Raw genomic sequence first — 22,238 nt, forward strand, 5'->3', positions numbered from 1 at the left:
AGACCTGTGAACTTTTGAACTGCATTTTTGTAGGATAAGACCATCTTTATTTGTATCGTAACTATAAATTCTCAAATTATAGATATTTTTCTATAAATTAAGAGTGTGTGTCGTGTGGTATTTCTTTCTCCTGTTGCAACGCATGGGCCCTTTTGCTATAATAATAAAGCGGCTATTGCTTCCGTCGAAAAATCCACCACAACATTTTTATAAAAAAAAAACTGCAATTTTTGTTATTCAACCCGCGCTCCATCATTTATCTGCAACGTAAAAGGAAAAAAAGATTCGCTGCAAAAATTATACCCGTACACATCGCCTCCTCCCGTCGACCCTGGGTCACCCTGGCCTGTGCCCAGGCCGCCGCCACACCACTCGCCGCCGTGGCCGACCTCAACCGCCATCGGTGCCGATCTCAACCCACCCGCCTCCGCGGTTGTACCTCTCCCCGCTCAATGCCCCCGTTGCGGCGCTCGAGCGCATCGTGTCGACTCTGGTCCACCCTGGTCTATGCCCAGGCCGCTGCCACACCACTCGCCGCCGCGGCCGACCTCAACCACCACTGCAGTCGATCTCAACCCACCCGCCTCCGTGGTCGTACCTCTGCCCGCTTGCTGCCCCCGTTTCGGCGCTCGAGCACAGCTTCTGGATCAAATCAACCCGACAGCTACAGCGACTTGGGATGATGCGTCTGCTCGATGCAGAACGGCGGCGGCGCGCGGATAAGGCGCGGCGGAGCGAAGTACTTGCAGGTGGAGGCGGGCCTTCATGCCTCACGCGGGGAACTCCGAGGTTATGGCGCGGCAACGGCGACTCCTTATGGCCAGATAGAGGCGCCTAACCCTTTCTCCCCTCATCGTATCCCCTCTTCCGGCAGGAACTCATCATCTGGTGAGATCCCCTCCCCATGCCTCCAACCGTGTGCCAAGCACCGGCAAGAAATTTTGTTTTGTGAGAATTTGTTTGGTGATGAATGAATGTATTGAATGTAAGATTGCATTGTTGTAGAAAGAGAGAATGGAACACCACCTTCAGTTTGTCATCTGATCCCACATTCTCTACCTCATGAGTGAAATAAGATAACAGTCCATTGATCAATTCACGTAGCCTCTTTGTTTTGCTTTGTTTGTCCCGCTCAATTTCTTATCATGGTGGAATTAACAATGGACGGGTTGATTTCTCAACAAAATAGGATAGGACTGACTACATTAGTTAGTTAGCTTATTATTTTAATAAATCAAAATGATTATAAAAAGGTTAAAAGCGTGTGGTATTTTTTTTCTCCCGTTGCAACGCACGGGCCCTTTTGCTAGTAAGTACGTACGAGACAAAAGAAGAATGTATGGTAGTATGACTCCATAGGGCCGTCGAGCCAACGATGATATGTCCCATGGCAGCAACTGCTGCACGGAGATCGACACCACCTACAGGGAAGGCAAGCATGTCTCCCACCTACTTGAAGGCCATATGGTTCCTGTGCAACCGCATCGCTCCCACCTAGCACGCGCCTTAGAGTTTCGGATCCATATCAATATGTTGCAGTAGCACCAGCATCCGCTATGTTGATGTACAAGCAAGTCATCGTGATCGGGGACTCGGGGTCTTGTGTGGGAACTATGACACTTTGATTCATTGAAGCCGATGAGCGAAGCCACACCAAAATGGCGAGCAGTTTGGGACGAGAGGTCGAACCTAACAGCCGTGGTGTGTACACCCAAGAAAATAAAGATTGGAAAGAAACAGAAGAAGGATTGACAGTGTTTCCCAAAGTTAAAAGGTTTAGATGGATGCCAAAATTGCAGAGTTGTAAAAGGAAGGTTTAAATGGCCGCCAGAATTAAACAATTAAGGCACCAAATCTTATGCAATATTGTTCCTATCTGTCGCCATATACTACAGTACGAAATTAAACCCTAGCTAGGCGATCCTTCCTTCCACTATAAATCTACTACCCCTCCTCCCTGCCTAAACCCCTAAACCAACACCATTCCATTCCTTGGCTAGTTAATTTTAACCCTTGGCCGGCCGGCAATGGCTCGGGCTCCCAAGAAGGCGACCCTGGGGTACATCTCCGACGACTCGACCCGGCGCTCTAGGTACAAGAAGCGTCTCAAGGGGCTGATGAAGAAGGCGGACGAGATGGCCACCCTGTGCGACGTCGACACATGCGTGGTGGTGTACGGCGAGGACGAGGCGGCGCCTGTGGTGTTCCCTTCCCCTGCTGCCAAGGCGGTGGGTATCCTGAAGGAATTCAACGGCATGCCGGAGCTGGGGCATTGCAAGAAGACGATGGACCAAGAGGGCTTGCTCACCCAGCGCATCGCCAGGCTCCGGGAGCAGATCGACAGGTCCCGCCGCGAGTGCCACGACAGCGAGATCAGGTACCTCCTGCAAAAGATCATGCAGGGCAACCTGCCGGGCCTGGTTGGGCTCACCATGGAGCAGCTCGTCGGCGTGGGCTATAAGGTGGACGAGCTCCTCAAGAGCATGGCCGAACGCACGGGTAAAACTCATCCCCAGCCGCCGCCGCCAGCTCCATGCGTTACTCCGGCTCTGCGTCTTCAGGCACCAGCGCAGCAGCAGGATTAAGGCACCCTGGTCAGTGGCTACGCTGGTGGCCACGACGGGGCCGGCTCTTCACCGGCGGTGATACGGTGACGCAGATGCAGTCCTTCAATCTGGAGTTCGGTTCGAGTCAGTTGCAGTTCCCTCCCATGTAAGCTGGGTGAGGATCGTTGGAGTCCATGTCAGCTTTAATTAGTTTTTGCTTGGTTAAGTTCTACAGATGGCAACTCGTCGTGAAGATGAGACTTTCAGTTCATTTCCTGGAATTATTGTATCTTGTCTATGTGTATGGTTCTATTAGCCAAGCTCTTTGAGCAAAGGCATTTTTAATTATTATTTTTGAGGAATTAAGGCATCTTTAATTTAGTGATTGAAATTGTTATTCAGTTGGGGTCTCTTCCATGGGTCTTTGTTTCATGTCTTCGTTTCATCTATGTCGTTGTTCAGTTCGTCGTAGATTGTAAGTTGCATCTGTTTACAGAAATCAGCAGCTCTTTGCCACTTGCCAGGCATACTTGGATAGATGTGTGTAACACGGCATTTAAGTACAGAACAGCTACGTGCCTGCCTGCGTGGTAGTTCCCTGATTGCTACCATGCATGGTTAATACAAAGAACCTTGGTTGTGTTTTGGGAGATGCGTTCTGGCACAGGGCGTTTAATATCATGCCATTTTTGGTGTCTAAAATCTTACGTTTTGGAGGGTAGAAACGTGCTGAAGATATGCTCTCTTGGAGGAGCACCTACAGCCGGGACCCCTCAAACGCCCGGGCAGGCCGTCCGGTCACAAAAATTGTTACCCCAAAATGTCATACACAAATTTATTTATTTTCACCGACGAAACACCAATGCTTCGTTTCGCACGAAAAAACAATGTACCACATTCTTGTCTTGTGTGTTTTATCTTGCATTACTTGGCACGAGATTTTGTCGTGGTGCCACCTACCAACCCCCTGCTGAGCAACACAGACAGCTTCTTCGATTGGTGGTCCAGTGTCTCCGAGTCCTCTCTGGCTGGCCTCTCTCGTCGTTTGGTCCATTTGAAAGCACCGCAATGCCGCCGTCTTCGATGGTCTTCAGCTCTCGATGGATGATCTCTACCGTTCCATCAACGACGTGATGCGGCTATGGGCTCGTGCTGGAGGCAAAGGCTTGACACGAGTTTTACCTGTAACCTCATCATGTTGTACAAGGCTGAGCATCCTCATTTCCCTGCTCATCCTGGTCTCCTCTAGACGCCAGCTTGTGTGTACGTCTACAGGAGCAGCCCCACCACTCACACCCCATCATACTCTCTTCTTCTTCTATCAATGCAATGATACACCCTCATGTGATTCGTGAAAAAAAAAGTCCACAACATTGACTGATAGCATGTACCATGCAGAAACAAAAAGTATAAATTGGACCCTCAAGATCAATTAGGTAGCTAGTCTGTCTCCGATCGACACCCTATCAGTTGTATTTAAAACTATGTTAACTAAATATCTTATTTAGGGTTTTGAATGGTTATTTATTTGAGAAACCGGCGGGAGGACTTGTAAACATTGGATTATACTAGACACATTTGTGGCAAGCATACATAGTAGTCACAACCTATCATGTAGAAGTGGCAAAATGCACCACATTTTTATTCATTTGAATGTTAGAAATGTTATGTTTGTTACCAAGTCTAAAACATGCACGTATTTTTTTACTTATATTCAAACGCAGTATAACTTGTAAGACACATTTCACAATGGAAACAAGTACAGAATCATGTGAATGGTTTAATTTATACTCTAGAAGTTTCTATATATACTTGCTCAACTAATCATTCAATACAAACCGTCATTGGGATATTTATTGGAGTACATGATTTAGAGATCTCTGCCAAGATGTCGAAGGTATTAGAATATAAAATTAGAGATACACACTATACAATATCTCAATTGTAAAAATTAATTCAATGATCCATGCATCGTTTATATTTCTTGCATTTAACGATATACAATTTTAGAATCTTGTTAGTCAACAATGTTTTGGAAAGTAGAATACTAGCACAACTTTTGATTGCAAAACACTAGTCAAATTTAGAATAATGTAACTTCATTTATTAGTGGTGTATATGAGATCTATATAACAAAGTACACTATAACTATTATTAGCAACATTTTATGTTGTTAATGTCGCCAACTATGCAATATAAAAATGTACTTATTAAGATCATAGTTTAATAAAATAATTAAGAAAATAGAAAAGTTTCGTACAAATTATAATAGGCGCATATGGTCTCAGACAACCATTAAGCAATATTTTGATGAAAATGGTGATACGAAATTGGCATCAAAAGTGGTAAACGATATGATGGAAAGTCAATAAATTATAAGGTGTAGATGACGGCTTACGCCCTCTCATAGGACATGATGGAAAGTATTATCTTCCCTTGCAATCTACTGGCTCTCGGTGCACCATCTGCCTGCATGGATGTGCCGAGAAATCGATATGATCAGAAGGGCTTGGCGGTGGCGTGGTCAGGAGTGTTGTCATGGGGTCACTGCAAGGTTGCCTGGGGCCAGATCTGTAGGCCTAAAGACCTAAGCGGGCTAGGCATCATCGACCTCGACCGCTTCGGGGCAGCGCTCAGGTTAAGATGGCTCTAGAGGGAGAAAATGGTGCGGTCCAAGCCCTGGACCGGTCTACATGGGCCGTGCAACACTGGCGAGCGGGTGCTATTCGCGGCCGCCGTGACAGCGACGATACGGGACGGCCAGATGATGCCGATCTGGGTGGATGGTTCGCTACAAGGCCAAGCACCCTGCATCATCGCGCCGGAGTTGCTTCGTCTAGCCACACGCAAGCACATGACTGTGCGTGAGGCGATCACTGACAACCGTTGGGTTGCCGAGCTGCATGGGTGAGTTACGAGCGACCTGCTGTCAGGGTTTTTTTCCCTCTGGGACCGAATAAAGAGACGTCTTACAAGAAGACGGTGACGATGAGTTTGTTTGGAAACTGGAGGTCTCAGGCATCTACTCTGCGTTGTCCGCTGGCAGACTGCAATTCATAGGGCCCACCTCTTCCCCCATAATGCAGTCAGTTCGGCGGGTTTGGGCGCCGACCAAGATCAAATTCTTCTCCTGGCTTCTCTCCATTAATCAGCTGCTCACGACAGACAGACTAATGGACAGGGCGTGGTCGAACGCCTACTTCTGCCCGTTGTGCTGGCACAACCTGTAAAACATCGACCACCTCTTCTGGGAGTGCCCTTGGTCCAGGAGCCTTTGGACGGCGGTGGCTAACCGCTTCCACATCACGTCCTTCCTAACTCCTTGAGGCCCAGTCAAGGCACAGAAGATTGGATCATCGGCCTCAGTGCGGGAGCGGCTGGCATCAAGCGCATGCATTCTATTGCTCTACTCATCGCCCGACACATCTGGTTGGAATGCAAAAGCCGCATCTTCAGGGAATTGGAGTGTCATGTCCAGGTTGTTCTATACTTAGTTAGTGATGATATCGCTATTTGGGCGTTGGCCGGGGGTACGCACCTGATGCCGCGAGAGTAGTGCATGCGGCAGCTAGTTTTTCCGTTCTTTCTCTTATCCGCAGCCGTTGGTCGTTCTTGTACAGTCTAACGCTCTGTCGCTACTTCTTCTCAAAATGCAAAAGCAGTTATCCTGCGCTTCCTCAAGAAAATATTTTTCTCACAAATGCAGGCCCAATCGTAGGACATGCGAAAGGGACCGTTTTAAGTTCATTTTGATAGAGTTAAGCTTCTTCATGTGTTCACTCGTAAGACCACAAATACCCGTATGTAATATGTTATAGCAACGAATATGAAGAAAATAATAATATTATTTTCAACCGAAGCCTCACACACACACACGCGCGCACACGCGCAAACACACACGCACGCACACCATCATTAGGTGATCTCTACAAACTTTGTTTGGCTCCACAAATTTGCAGCCTTCTACCTCCGTAGAACTGCTATCCCAGCAGAAAAGAAAATCCGACAGCTCGGTTGTGTGTGTTTAATTCCATTCTGTTGCATGCTTCATGGTTTACCAAAGGGAGTTCCTATTTGCCACTTTAATCAGGCAGTAGGAACACGCTCGCTTGAGTGGTAGCTAGATAGCCTAGCAACTACAACAGGCCATCGGTTTTACTTGTTAATATCGGTAACTTTTTCATATTTTTGAACACCACTAAATATTATATACATATATCAAGAAAATAACAAGTTTTAATATAATTTTAGAAATATTGAGCAGATTTTTCATTAATGTCCTTTTCTACATTTATATTAGAAGTAACAAGCATAATCAGAATAAAAAGGACATCAAACTAATAATAGATGGGGAAATAAGTTAAAATAATATAAAGGGCTAGAAGACAAGAAAAGAGAAATATTACAACATAAAAAATATACAAAAATCAAAAAAATATTAGACATTTTCATCCGCCCAACATTAAACGTTCCACATTTCTAATGCCCGCACAAAGTTAAACGGTAGTGGGATAAATCCTATATGCCGAATAGAGTGCAATTGGTACAACACGCACGGCCCGGATGAGTTGGTTTAATTATTTGGCTGGCCTAGGTAGTACCATTTTGTTGAACCCACCTGGTTTTAGGGAGATTCGAGAAGGTCCCGTACGTGGTGTTTAACACTTTTTTTTCTTTAGGTTATTTTCTTCTGGTTTTTTGTTTTCATTATATTTTTCTGCTTCTTTTCCTCTTTCTTTATGACCAATTTTGTGAACAATTTAAAATTCATGAGTGTTTTTTAGAAATGCGTGATTACTTTTCAAATTCCCAAATGTTCTGTAAATCATGATAATTTATAGAAAATTTATCATATAATTTTTCCAATTTCATCATTTTTTCCAAATTCAGAAATATTGTTGAAATGCATGAATATTTTCTTCAAGTCCAGAAAAGATGATTTCACCAACAGACTGATTTTTCTATGACACAACAAATAAGAAGTAGCACAATTTAAGGAAAAATATCTAAAATAAACGAGAGGGTGGAAGAGCTAGTTATTTTGCTGGCCCATGTCACTATGTATGTGCGCTATGGCTTCCAAGTGCGTTTCCCCAGATCCCCACTGCATACACATGGCCCGGCCAATGTAGCTCACTTCCAGTTTTTGGAAGGTTCAAGAAACTTCGCACACTGATATTTTCTTCTCTTTTTCTTTATCGACCTTTCTTTTTTTTACTTCATTATATTTTATTTCCAAATTCAGAAACATTTTCCTAAATACTGGAACTTTTTTCCAATCTGTGAGATTTCTAAAATTCGGATATATTTCAAAATATTTCCATTGAATTCACAGTAAGCTCGCCGTATTAATGTTCGTGGACGCAATATGTTGTCATAAAACTTTCAAAATTCTCCATTCAATTAGACTGTTCTTCATCAATTTCAAAACAATTCAATGTTTTGTTCATAAAAAATGTTCTTCGATAGTTATATTTTTATTAATCAAGATTACGTAAATTTTGATGAAAAATAAAGTTTTTTTCATGGAAATGAAAAAAAAAATCAGTCCAAATTCTTAAAAATATAATCAAAATTCATAATCATTTCATCAAAATATATCAATATTCATGTTTTTTAATTTTTAAACAATTTCTGAGTTCATGAACATAGGTTTGTGTTAGTGAATATTTTTTAGATCCCGAACCTTCTAAATTAGAACCTACAAAAACACAAAATAAAAGAGAAATGAAAAAAAAAGAGGGAGCCCTGCCCGACCTGGGCCACCCAAGTTCGAGCCTCCAAAAGCCTAGTTGGAGCGTGCGTGGGAATTCCTATCGGAAAATCGTATATGTCGCTTAATGCGTCCAGTTGTCGACGTTTCTAAGCGGGAACTCCTACGGTGGCGTGAGCTATGGACGAAGTGGGTCGGCATGTTTAGTGTGTTTTAGAGATCCCGGTTTTGAAAACCTTAGGGTGTGTTTGGAAGCAATTCTCATTCTATGCTAGTTGTTCCTATTTGAGACATGGTGAGTATAGACATGCCCAATACATGCAACTGTAGTTGTTTGGCAGGAGTTTATGTATTGACGCATGCTGAACTGAGACTGTGTTTGGTAGGCTGCATCAAATGAGACATGTTATGCCGAGACTATGTTTGGTAGCCTGTATATGAGCTAGGCTGCATGAGTATATTTTTTGGCGCCAAGGCAATATTGACAAAACATATCAACATTTGAGTGAACAATTCCAAGAAAAATATTACCGTGACGACAAAATCAACAATTGACATAAACACATATAATAACCATAATTTGTAATGGTGCACGAGTAGATTCATATTACATAATGGCCATAAATTATAGCAATGTACGAGTAGGTTCATATTACATAAGACATAATAACCATAACCAAAAGGGATAGTTTCAACAAGCATCAACTAACATCAACTCAAAGAAGATTAGGATTTGCTTCCAAGATACGCTTGAACAATGCTTGACGGACTTCCTCGTCCATCTTCATAAAGTTAAGGCCTTTTGCCTTATGTTATGTGAGGTAATCTAAAACAGTCAAGCGTTCATTTTGATCAAGCATAGTAAGGTCCATGACGGCCTGTGCAAGTCAGGGTGTGTTTCAGCATGGCAAGTGTTGTTGATAGCACTTACAATCTCACGCATAGCATCAGTCATGTTGCTACACTGGAGTTAGTCCTCCTCGGTCAAACCAGATGATCTCTTTCTCTTTTTATTTGAAGTGGGTGAAGGGTCTTGAGTGGCACTAGCATTAGTAAGTGCAAAGTTAGACCCAGATAGATCTTCCAATACATAATGGGTTGTTCCTTGCCCCTCCCTGACATTAGGTTTATCCTTGTCTTCCAGAACAATAGGTGTTCCCAGTGGCACACTGATTCCCATTGAATAAATTCCGGTGGCATGCTTATTAGCAAAGCACAATTCCATATAATTGTAATACTCAAGTGGGGAATTGATCAATTCGGCATAGTTGGATGATCCTACAACACCATTTCAACAAAACTACTCAGTTGTAAAACTACATCATTTTCAACAAGGAAGAATTTTCCTATGAAATGGTAACTATTAGCTATGGGTATACATATTAATATATTTGGGTAGCATGCTCTAATTTAATACCTGCGGGAACTTTCAACCCATCTTCCTTATCCAATGCATTTGCAAGTATAAGGGCATCATGAGCTCACCCCTCCCAACTAGCAAGTACATATGTAAACTTTAGATCAAAGTCTACCGCTGCCATGACATTTTGCGTAGTCCCCTCCTTTCTACCCCTAAAGGCAGTTGGGATGTTTTTTGGGACTCTAGCAAGCACATGAATCCCATCAATTGCTCCAACACAATTCTAATGAATAAAGACAAATGGTTGTTATTCAAAAGTCCCATTGATAGATTTTCATTGTTTCAAAGAAGCATTACCTGGAAATACGGATTGAAGCAGGTCCTTTCTTGTATTTTACGATGGCAATGATTGGATGAAGGCCGGATCATCTCATCTCTCAACTCCCCAACAGCATAAAGCACCACCTTAAAATATCTACTAATGAATTTGGTAGATCTTCTAAAGCTCGGTTGTAGTCAGGGCCGGGCCGGCAAAATCCGAGGCCCTATGCGAAATTAAAAAATGAGGCCTACCTTACAAAAAAATGAACTAAAGAGTAATTATAGTATATATATCTCACAGAAAAAATATAATGTATATTATAGAATGTCCAACGGCATCTCCCTGGTTATATAGGGAGTGTCGGATGGGTTTTTGGTGAAAGGGTGTCTACTGCAGATGCTCTTATTAACTTTGTATATGCCCCGCTTTGATATACTTCATATAAGCCTGAACATTGTGTTGCATGCCAATGAAGATTATATAAAATCAAAGCAGGCAATATGATTTGAATAGCTTCTTTGACTAGCCTACACAACTCTGATCACTGAGTTACAACTTTCAGTTTTGTGCAGACCGAAGCAAGCATCAATGGGCAAACACCACATCATACGACGACAAAACTAACACCATCCCTTAGTAATCGGAGCATGAATTGACCTAGACTGTGCAATTAGTTCCCGATGCTAGGGTTAATAACAAAGCCTAGGTATCATGAGAATCAAACGGGTGATGGTGCAGCGGCGCGTGCATACCTCACCGATGCAATCCTCCTCGTGCGAGTTGAATTTGGTGCCCTTGTAGATGTAGGTCCCGGAAGTGCCACACCGGATGCTCATGGGAAGTATCATGCGCACCGTGATCTGCTTGTTCTTGGGCTGCTTACGCCAAGGGATCTACGCCGGGTCGAAGTCCAGTTGGTAGTCCTTGTTCAACACCTTCCACTCACCCATCGCGCCATCGCCGGGAAGCTCGCCGGAGGACTAGCTTGAAGGCGACGCAGGCTGAAGAGAGGGTCGGGTGCTCGTTTCGAGGGCGGCGCCTGAGGGTAGGATGAGGGGTCGAGGAGAACGATCTCGTTTCAGCGCTCGATAGCCTCGTCGTCTCGACTCCAGCCCAACTCCAGAGCGTAGCGACCCAGTAGCGCTTATATTTTTTTCATAATACTAGGCCCATATAAAATTTTTGGGGCCCCTCAGAATTATGGGTCCTGTGCGGGCCGCACTTTTGGCACCACTGTGGGCCCGGCCCTGGTTGTAGTGTTCTATACCTTTGGTTATGGCCAACTACTAGAAGAAACATGGCAACTTGTTTCTCAATACAAGTATGGATGCTATTCAACAACAACTTCCTCTCTCTAAATATAGCACACAAACGGAAAAAGGAGCTTTTCTCATTCTTTATTGAGAAAATATTCATGCTTTAAAAATATAGCACACAATTTTGTTCTTAAGATTCAAAAAATATTCATGCTTTAAAAATTTGTTCCAAGACCCAAATTTGTTCAAGATTTTTTTAGATTATTCTTTATTTCGAAATTTATAATAAAGATTATAAAAATGTTCGTGCTTTAAAAAAATGTCCATGTTTCTAAATTTGTTCAGGGTTTTCAAAATTATTCTCCACTTCAAAATTTCGTTCGAAATATTCAAAAAATACTCGTGCTTTAAAAATTTGTTCCTGGTCCCAAATTTGTTCAACATTTTTTAAAACTATTCTTTGTTTTAAAATTTATTCTCAAGATTCAAAAAATGTTCCTGATTTAAAAAATTGTTCACCTTGTCAAATTTGTTTTCAAAAAAATGTTCATGTTTTCATCAAATGGTTGAGAAATTCACCGTTTGTTCGTTCTGATTTTCAAAAATGAAAAGAAGGCAATAAAAAAGAAAGGGAAAAAAGAAACAGAAAAAAAGGAAATTATATTTTTTAAGACAATAATAACAGCTGGACCGGCCCAGTCGGGGCGAACCCCTTGTGTATGCCCCCGACTCCCTGCCGCCCACTGGGAGGCGCCCGACTGGACCGGCCCAGATTTGTTTTTCTACAAAAATGGGATAATTTAGAAGCGCGGACAATTTTTTAAAGCACGAACATTTTTGAATCTTGAGAATATTTTTTTAAAGGAGAACAATTTTGAAGAACCCCGAACAATTTGAAAGAACAAATAAATTTTAAAGCATGAATTTTTTTTTGAATTCTTAGAACAAATTTTAAAACCGAGAACAATTTTCAAAATCATGAACAAATTTGGAAGCACAAACAAGTTTTTTAAAGCACCAAGTTATTTTGAATCTTGAGAACAAAATGTTGAAACGGAGAACAATTTTGAAAAACACCGAACAAATTTTGAAACGGAAGCTAATGTTTAAGTTTAAATATTAATTGCGGTAGTTGCTCGTACTAGATACTTCCTCTCTTTCAAATCAACTAAAACATTAGCTTTTTCCTGAGCTAATATTTTATATATATGAGGATAACACCAAATGAGTTTCATTAGATAAAAGTAATTTAGTGTTTGCATAAGTGGATGTCAATAAAGGTTGCTTCCGTTCACCTCCCAAAAAAAAATGGTTGCTTTCTTTCGTTCTCACATAGCCATTATATTCTTAGCACCTAGCACGTGTACGACCCTTTTAGGCCGCCAATGGGTTGTCCCGAATCACAACTTTTTTGTTCTTTTTGTGTATTTCAAGTCCCACACCAATATGCCCAATTTGGGATCGAATGATCTCTTGAAAGGCTCTTCTTTGCATCCCGATGCCTTTTGAAAAGCATTTTCTTTTTGGAATGGAATTCTGAATTATCGGAAAATTGTCCTTTAGCAGAAAGTTAAGGATGCACTCTCTAACTAGCTAAATTTCACATAGAAAATTACAACATCATATATATTGCCAAGGAAGGGGACAAAAGAAGTCGTGAACTCGTGATGCGATGAAAACCAGGACACACTTTGTATATTGTATAGGATATAATACTATATGCTGTTAACACAGTTGCTTGTTGGAGCAACCTTTTTGTTTTTGTTTCTGACAGTTGCTTGGTGGAGCAACCTATGAGCATTAGCTGTTACAAACTGCCCTCTCAAGCTATTCTCCTGGAGAAGAAAAAAAAGAAGTACCTGCCTTGCCCGGATCATGTCAAGCAAGCACATATCCATCATCAGAATATACTATATATGTTCAAAACCAAGCAACCTTTTTTGTACAAGAAAAGGGACCGTGTAGTCCTATAGTTCCTAACCCAACAATGTTTATACAAGTAAGAATCAGTGTTGCTGTATCCTAATCTTCTTGTTTTTGTACTACACTGCAACGCATCAGCTACGATGATGAGCTTGTGTGAGGTTGAGATTGTTCCCAAACCCGACCCCGAACCATCTCCGGGTGGCGTCGTGGAGGAGGGTGTCGTTCACCTCGCAAAACTTGTGCGTCCAACCGACCGGTTCGACCGCCTCAAAACCTAGGCCGGGGGTCCGGTCCTTGGATTGGATGTTCACCGGGTCGGTCCAGTCCGCCACGTACGTCGACACCCGACGCCTGAACTTGACCTTGAACTCCTCCCAAGCTTGGTACTTGTAGTGGTTCACACGGACCCGTTTGCTCCACTCGACCCGAAACCCGGGCCGAAGGGTGAAGTGATGGATCGAGTTGAGCAACGAGTCGTCCACCGCGTCGAGCCGGAGCAACGACTTGTGCCGCTCCTCGGCGCGCCTCCGGCACGTGTAGCCTTGGGTGACCCCTTCCTTTGGGTTCGAGGTCTGGCCCGAGGGCCCGAAGTCAGCGCACCTTAGGGACACCCGGCCCACGTCCGGTTTGGCCGTCGATACGATCGACCGGAGCATGGATTCCGTCGGGGCCTTGGATTGGTTCCATGTTGGGGAGAAGATGAACTCGTCGACGTCGACGAATGCCATCCACTCGCAGGAGTCGCGGAGCACGCCGGCGCCGTGGGAGAATCCGGCCTCCTGGGCCTTGGCCCACGGCCATGTCACGGTGGAGATGTTGTACCCGGCTGAGTTGAGGCGGTGGACCTGGTCTTCCAGGTCGTCCTCGCTCCCGTTGTCGTAGAGGTAGAAGCGGTCCACGCCCACGGCCGCGTGGTACACCACCCACTCCGGCAGGAACTTGGCCACGTCGCGCACCATGGTGCAAGCGCAGATCAGCTTCTTCTCCGGCGCCGGCGTCGATGACGATCCAGAGCGCGGCGGGGTGTAGACGGCCAGGGAAGGGAGGGGGTCTTCCCCGGCGACGGTGAGCGTGACGCGGAGCTCGTGGGATGCGGCGGCCGACGGCGGAGGCGGGCACCGGAACACCTGCTGCGCCGAGGTGGCCGCGGGGAGCGTGGCCACGACACCGTCATCGCCACCGGGGCCTGCGCGGCGGTAGTACACGCACCGGATGTCGGAGGCCGCACGGTTCACGCCCTGCCGCGGGTTGACCCCCTTTGCGAAGACGAGCACGTCGCCGCCGGTGACCACCGCGGACTCGTACACCAGCCGGCCGCTCCACCTCAGAATCTCGTGCGATTTGCCACCGCCGGTGGCGGTACTAACCATCGAAGCCGATGAGGAGGAGGCGATCACGAGCCGCGGTGCGCGGAGCCGCCTCTGCCTGCGCGCCGGCCCGGGCACGACGCAGAGGTACGCGTGACGCCCGGACGCCGGCAATCTCCCGAGCGCGCGCGCGGGCGACGACGCCCCGCGGCCGAACGCGCACGTCGCGTTCCCCCCAGTGTCGTCTGCGGCGCCGGGACGGAGCAGGACGAGCACCTCCCAGTCGGGCATCAGCACGGCCTCAGTCTCCAACGGCGGGGACCGGGACTTCCGTCCAGCGGCAGTGGCAGCAGTCCCTTTGACGGCGCCGAGGCGGACGTGCAGCCTGCGCGCCGGGACGAGCTGCAGCGCGCGGGCGGGCGCGACGAGCAGGCCGGCGGGGTCGACGCGGCTGAAGCAGAGGACCGCGGCGAGCGACATGGCGACGGCCGCGGCGGCGATCAGCAGGCGGCACCGCGCCACGGCGTGCCGCCGGCGCGCGTGCAGCTGCATGGCCCCCGGCGGCGGCGGCGGGGGACGAGATGAAAGGGATGATGGGGGTCGGCGGGCACGCAAGCCACCGTGGTAGCAACAGAGCGGACTCTTCCTTCCCCTCCCTCGGGTTATATACGTGGCGTTGACTGGGAGGCATTAGTTTTGGATTGCAAAGCTCGGCTAGCCGACGTGATTATAGCAACAAACGCTGCGATTTGGAAAACGAAAACACGTAGATAAAGGAGGAACCGCAACCAAGTTTTCAGAGTCCTCTGCGACGACACTCTGTTTTGAAACTTGGAGCTGCCTGTTTATTTACAAGCTTTTCCCTACAAAAAAAGGTTATTTTCAAATTCCATTTGTGTGGGTAATGGAGTGCCTTTTAAATTTATTTACAAGCTGCCTCTTTTTCCTCGTTTCAATTGTTTTTCAACTGATCTAGATGTTGTCTTTCTCGCCTGGGATTGATTCTTGGATCCATCTAGAGTATAAAGTAGTTCAATAACACATGTTTGTCTTAGAGTAACTCTCCACGAAAGATAATTAAATCATTACAAATAACAACAATAAGGTTGTTTCCCATCACTGATATGTGGTGGTTATGCTGGACTTGCTTAATTAATCAACTAACACTTTACTCTATACTTTTATGGATCTACAATTATGCTTGTAGAATATATGTTTTCACGATTTTAACAGTACATATTTTATGATTTTAATCCTACCATAGTGGCTCCAAATCTGAATAAGAATCGTGATTTTATTTTATAATTTTATGACCCTGTGATTCAAATTGACTCCACGGATTCAACAATTCTGGTTAATAGAATGTACGCATGTTTACACAACTCTAACAGTAAAAGTTATATGGTGTGTAAGCCAACCATAGGCCGTCCAAATCAGATTCAAATTCACGATTCCAATTACCTTGATTTGGCTTGTTACAAATATTATGTTCATCGCACATGCACCAATCGCCAGCGTTACATATTCGGCTCCCATGATTAGGAGCTTTAGTTTACCCCATCTTTGCGCATTGGGTAGGTCTTAGTTTGTTCATTACTTTGGCCCTTTCGACGATGGTGGCGGCGGTGACCTGTTACATCTAGCGGCAAGAGCAGGTTGACATGTAGGCCTTCATTGCCCATCACCTTGGTCCTTTCGACGGTGCTCAATATGACTCTCCTCCCGTCCATTCTCCGTTCCCTACGGTGGGTGCATCGTCGAACCTAGTGAAAAGATCATGTGGCTAGATTTGCCTTTTCATCCATGGAAGCACGATGAGTTTGATTGCGTCTTCATTGGGCCGGTGTTGAATCCGACAACAATGATGCGAATTTGATTATTCCATTGACTCGGACGGATTTCTAGTGAGATATACCAAACAACAATGTCATCGTCACTTCCTAGTTGACTGCATGTATGTTACTTTCTTGTCGGTCGACTGTACAGAACCCTAGCAGCGACAACATCAGTGGACCATCTACATGCGCGAGATCAAGGGTGGTCAGAACCATGATTTTGAATTGAACCGGAGCTTCAATGATAGGATCGCAAATTGTAGGATGTTAACTATTAGAATCATCAGGACATAGATTCTACTAATCAGAATCGTAAAATCAAAGGGGCTAGCTTGGGTCACAAAGCTGTAGAATCGTATAATAGAATCGCGGTTCTAACACATGTCGAGATGGAGAAGATGGGTTACTCCCCGACGACTAATTGCATTTCTTCCTTTCAGATTTTTTTTTTTTTTGTAATGCTAGTGTTCGATTAATATAGAGGTTTGACTCTTATGAAAATACAAACTTTTTTCTTGTATGCCCTAGCTAGTCCGCGACTAGATTAAGAGCCAGTCCTTGTATACACTTTTTTCCGCCAAAAAGAAAAAGTCCTTGTATACACTTTAATAATTTAATCACATGAAAATGCGATGATGACATTACTAGGAAATTTCCTTTTCTCCATGATGATAATCACACAACAGGCAAGTGTAGGACTAGTCGCCTGGGATCGGAGCTAATATAAAAGCTAACCAACCAAGCAGCGCCTAGATGCAAAATCCTTTTCTTAACCGATTCTATCATTGCTTGCCTATCTAGACGGGCAGGCAAATTGAAACCGGTGACTTCGACCGCTCGATGGAAAGCAACGGTGCGTGCGTACGCGCACACCTGTCCCGTCCCGTCCCCTATATATACGCGAATTAGTGGGGGGCGAAAACGACATTGTTTTGTCACATTTCCGCGCGGTGAAGACGACGCATTTTCAAGGTTTTTCTCAGATGATGAATTAGGGTGGCCGGGAAAAAGAGGGCGGTCGATTCGCCCATACGAATACGAATATGTACAGCGATGGCAAATTGACATGATGGCAATTGTGAGAGGAGGAGGCCGGGCGGAGCAGTTTTATTTGGTTTCGTCGGGATAAGGCGCGATGTCCGCCCAACAATCCAGATTTTGCGTGGTCGATCCCGTACGTAGATTTTGCGTGGAGCACGGGACATTCGTGCCACGTCGCTCTCACTCACAGGTCGATCGTCGTTGGATACACCAGCCAGCGTCTATGACACGTTAATGAGCTGGTAGAGATACGCCGTGTGTGTATGCCTCACTCACCCGCTCACCCACTAACATCATCTCTAACACACCCCGTATAATGGTAAAATAACCGTTAAAACAAAGATCTACGCAAAAAATGCCGTCAGACAACACCCCGTAAACATGTCCGGCCCATAAACTTTTTTAAGGGAGCGACAAAATCCCCTCTCCGACCCGCGAAAACACAGGTTTTCCCTATACGGTGCCCTGTATCACAGGGAAGCAGTTGGCAGGACGAACATTTCAGCCCACGTCCTTTCCCCACCCCCTTCCGCCGCCGGTAGATACGTCGTGTGTGTATGTCTCACATAAGCAGTTTGATGAATTGATCAAAGTTGAGAAGGACACTTTTGAGATGTGTGATTGTGCGCGCAGGCAAATAAGGGACCAAAGCGGACGGACGCGTCTGACCACTCATCAAACACATCCGTAAATGTTTTTAAGGTTCATTTCTGTCCATTATGATTGTAGATACTCTAACTTGTTTTCTGTAACTAAATCAGGGGAAAATTCATTTTTTTATGAGAGAAAACGCACGAACCATGCGTACATATTCACCGCATGGTCACTCGAATGTTTACTCTTTTCCTCCACATTTTTCCTTCAACATTCTTGAACTAAATTAAAAGACCACATTTCGTCAGTACGGTACTTTTTGCTAGTCCTGTTTAGCTAAATAGGTGATTCACTGATTCGCAAAAAAACAAAAGAAAAAAAAAAGGTGATTCACTAGTTTTATTTATCCTCGCCTACACACTTGCTGTACATGCACATGCATGTACCTCCTCATCAGAGTTCCACCTTCCTCGGGAGCATCAGAGTTTGACATGACCGCGGCGGTTGATGTCCGTCCGGTTTACAAATAAAATAAAACAGGCATCCATACAAACACATTGATCCGTACTGAGTGTGCGCGTGCTACGTACGGTGCTCTTGTGGGCTAGCCACGCCCCGACATAAGCAGTTTGATGAAATGATCAAAGTGAGAAGGACATTTTTGAGGTGTGTGATTGTGCACGCAGACAAATAAGGGATCAAAGTGGACGCGCCAAAGCACCAATCAAACACATCCACAAACGTTTCAATGTTCATTTTTGTTTATTCTGACTGTAGATGCTTTAACTTTTTCCCTTTAACTAAATCAAGGGAGAAGTCAGTTTTTATAAGAGAAAACACACGAACTGTGCGCAGATGTTCACCACACGGTCACTGGAATGTTTACTCCTTTCCCCCACATTTTTTCTTCAACATTCTTGTTCTAAAAGACAACGTTTTGTCGGTAGGGTGATTTTACTCATTCTGTATAGCTAAATAGGTGATTCACTAGTTTTATTTATCCTCACCTACACAGATGCTGTCTCAAAATATACATGCACATGTACCACCTCATGAGAGTTTCACCTTTTTTTTTCTCCGTGAGCATCACAATTTCACCTTAACATGCATGGAAAAGGTTTTCCTTGTATGCTGAACTCTATAGAGAAAACAATTAAGGAAAAAAAAGATAAATGTTCCATCGGTCATTTCTTGTAATAGCACTAGTCGCGGGGAGCATGGGAGTGTCGGAAATGGAGGGCTAAAAAAGGGCACTCTCTCCGTTCCTTCTTGTGGCGTGTTTACTTCAAATTTAAACTGAAACCGCGACAAATTGATGGAACGGAGGAAGTATTTACTGATGGCCATCTCCGTGATGGCTAGAGCTAATTAATGCTGCTTTGGATTTAAACCAAAGTGTACCCGATTCTTTTTTCATGACCAGAATATGCCAAACAAACTTTGGCTAGGCTAAGATGACCCAAACAAATCCGACCCGCAGAGAAAAAAGAAAATAATGTACACCTGTCTAAGATCCGTGATGACACCGGAGGGGGGGGTGATGACCTCGTGTGTCCCATGCCATGCTAGTCGGCCTCGTCATCGTGCCCGCCGTCCTGGTACATGCTTCTCGCGGGGGGGGGGGGGGGGGGGGGGGGGGGGTTCTGACTGTAGAAGCTCTAACTTGTTTTCTTTAACTAAATCAGGGGAGAAATCAGTTTTAATAAGAGAAAACGCACGAACCGTGCGCACATATTCACCACACGGTCACTGGAATGTTTACTCCTTTCTCCCACATTTTTTCTTCTACATTCTTGGTCTAAAAGACAACGTTTTCCCGGTAGGGTAATTTTACTCATTCTGTATAGCTAAATAGGCGATTCACTAGTTTTATTTATCCTCACCTACACACATGCTGTCACAAAAATGTACATGCACATGTACCACCTCATCAGAGTTTCACCTTTTTTTTTCCTCCGTGAGCATCAGAGTTTCACCTTAACATGCATGGAAAATGTTTTCCTTGTATATATGCTGAACTCTACAGCGAAAAAATTGAAGGAAAGAAAGATAAATGTTCCATCGGCCATTTTTTGTAATAGCACTAGTCGTGGGGAGCCCGGGAGTGTCAGAAATGGAGGGCTAAAAATGGGCACTCTCTCCGTTCCTTCTTGTGGCGGGTTTACTTCAAATTTAAACCGAAACCGCAACAAATTTATGGAACGGAGGAAGTATTTACTAGTAGTCATTTCCATGATGGCTAGAGCTAATTAATGTTGCTTTGGATTTAAACCAAAGTATACCCGATCTGTTTCTTTTTTAATGACTAAAATATGCCAAACATACCTTGGCTAGGCTAAGATGACCCAGACAAATCCGACCCGTAGAGCAAAAAGGAAAATAGAATTGTGCACCTGCCTAAGATCCGTGACTAGGCCATTTCGTTTACATGTTAAGGTAAATGAAAATCCGATAGCATAACAATATTGCAGCTAAACACGTGATGTATATGACGATACTTATACTCCCCCTTTCCTAAATATAGAGAAGTTTTTTTTAGAGATTTCAATAGAAACCACATATGGATGTATATAGATCTATTTTAGAGGATAGATTCATTTATTTTACTTTGTATATACTTCATAATAAAACTCTTAAAAACACTTATATTTAAGAACGGAGGGAGCAGTTGTTAGTTTCAAACAAGTAATGTTGTAAACCTCACTTTCACCAACTAGCTACTGAAAAAACGTTGGTAATAACTGTCAGGTTCCGAAAGAAAAGGATGGTGAAAATGATGATATTAGACCCACGGGATCAATCAAGTAGTCAAAATAAATGGACATGCCGTTTCTTTGGGAATAAGGCTGGTTATAATGGGGAGTATCATATACTAGTATCATGTATATGATACTACACCTGTAATGTATAGTATCATATGATAGATCATTTATTTTCATGCATGACACATACTCCATCCGTTCCTAAATATAAGTCATTTTAGAGGTTTCACTAAAAGACTACATACTGATGTATGTAGACATACTTTAGAGTGTAGATTCACTCATTTTGCTCTGTATGTAGTCACCTAGTGAAATCTAAAAAAAAAACTTATATTTAGGAACGGAGGGAGTAGTAACACAACGTTTATTATGATACGGTATCATAATATGATACTCAATCCTCTCTTTGTTTATTTAATTTTATGTCACCTCATCAAAATTGCTTAGTTGACATGTAAGATACTAGCTATGGTACTACCATTACGACCAGCCTAAATAGACAATCGCACGAAGAGGAGGCGGCCACGGTGACAGAAAACAAAATCCATTCAAGCTGCTACTTTGTGCACCCGTATGCATGCATGCCAGCCACCTCTCCCGAGTCCGCTTGGCAATGGTCAAAAAGTCCTTTTTTTCCTGTCATGGTCGTGGCACACATAGATAGATGGATAGAGGGTTTTTGAAGAGGTGACACCCGCCGCGACTGTAAAGAAGGAGGAACTGATTAGTTGTTAGTATTTGTTAATCCAGGAGCGTGTGGTGACCGCTTATGAGGTGACACGATCGAACAGACCACCAGGTGAGGTGACCACTGCACGCCAACTAACCAACGGGTGAGCGAACGAATTCCATCGCATCCGGGGCACGCCGTACGTGCTGACCCATGATTAAATATGGATGACAGGAAAGAAACGGGAACTTCCCTACCACGTCGGAATAGTCATACAGGGGAATGTTCCCTACGGTCCGCTTTCATGCATGCCTATATTTTACTCCCTACGTTCCTAAATATAATTCTTTATAGAGATTTCACCAGTGGACTACATACGGATGTATATAGACATGTTTTAGACTATATATTCAATCATTTTGCTCCGTATGTAGACCTTTAGTGAAATCACTTAAAAGACTTATATTTAGGAACGGAGAAAGCATACTTCATCCGTTTTTAAATATAAATCTTTTTAAAAATTACATTAAAAATATATATATGGATATACATAGAGATATTTTAAAATATAGATTCATTTATTTTATTTTATATGTAGTCTGATAATAATTTTTTTAAATATTTATATTTAGGAACGGAGGAGTACTACTATCATTACCAACCGAAACCTACACACTAATCAGACCCATACCACGTGGAGTGTGTCCTAAGCAATCTCAAAAATACACTAATCAGACCCATTAAGAATACCATACGCACAGGTTCCAACTTTTTATCTGTCGTCAACCGTCTCACACAGGCAATCAGGAGGATATCTTCTCCTGATTATTACCAACTTTTTCTTTTTTTTGCCCCGCAAAAAAAAAGGAGGCTATCTTCTCAGCCTCCTCTCTTCGTCAGCGTGCC

General features: G+C 44.0%; 2 protein-coding genes across 2 annotated transcripts; both read right to left on the reverse strand.

Moving 5' to 3' along the window:
* Nucleotides 1-1,766: 1,766 nt before the first annotated feature.
* On the reverse strand, nt 1,767-2,736 carry LOC123407516. The gene has a single exon (XM_045100665.1). It carries the CDS (start codon nt 2,508-2,510, stop codon nt 2,007-2,009), a length of 504 nt encoding a protein of 167 aa, XP_044956600.1. The 5' UTR covers nt 2,511-2,736; the 3' UTR covers nt 1,767-2,006.
* Nucleotides 2,737-13,088: 10,352 nt separating this feature from the next.
* On the reverse strand, nt 13,089-15,062 carry LOC123408858 (glycosyltransferase family 92 protein Os08g0121900-like). The gene has a single exon (XM_045101896.1). It carries the CDS (start codon nt 14,980-14,982, stop codon nt 13,255-13,257), a length of 1,728 nt encoding a protein of 575 aa, XP_044957831.1. The 5' UTR covers nt 14,983-15,062; the 3' UTR covers nt 13,089-13,254.
* Nucleotides 15,063-22,238: the final 7,176 nt, after the last annotated feature.

Source organism: Hordeum vulgare, chromosome 7H (assembly GCF_904849725.1).
Source record: "Hordeum vulgare subsp. vulgare chromosome 7H, MorexV3_pseudomolecules_assembly, whole genome shotgun sequence".
Lineage (NCBI taxonomy): Eukaryota > Viridiplantae > Streptophyta > Magnoliopsida > Poales > Poaceae > Hordeum > Hordeum vulgare.

Coding starts and splice junctions, on each gene's coding strand:
- LOC123408858 (XM_045101896.1), bottom strand. CDS start 14,982: ATGCAGCTGCACGCGCGCCGGCGGCACGCCGTGGCGCGGTGCCGCCTG.
- LOC123407516 (XM_045100665.1), bottom strand. CDS start 2,510: ATGAGTTTTACCCGTGCGTTCGGCCATGCTCTTGAGGAGCTCGTCCAC.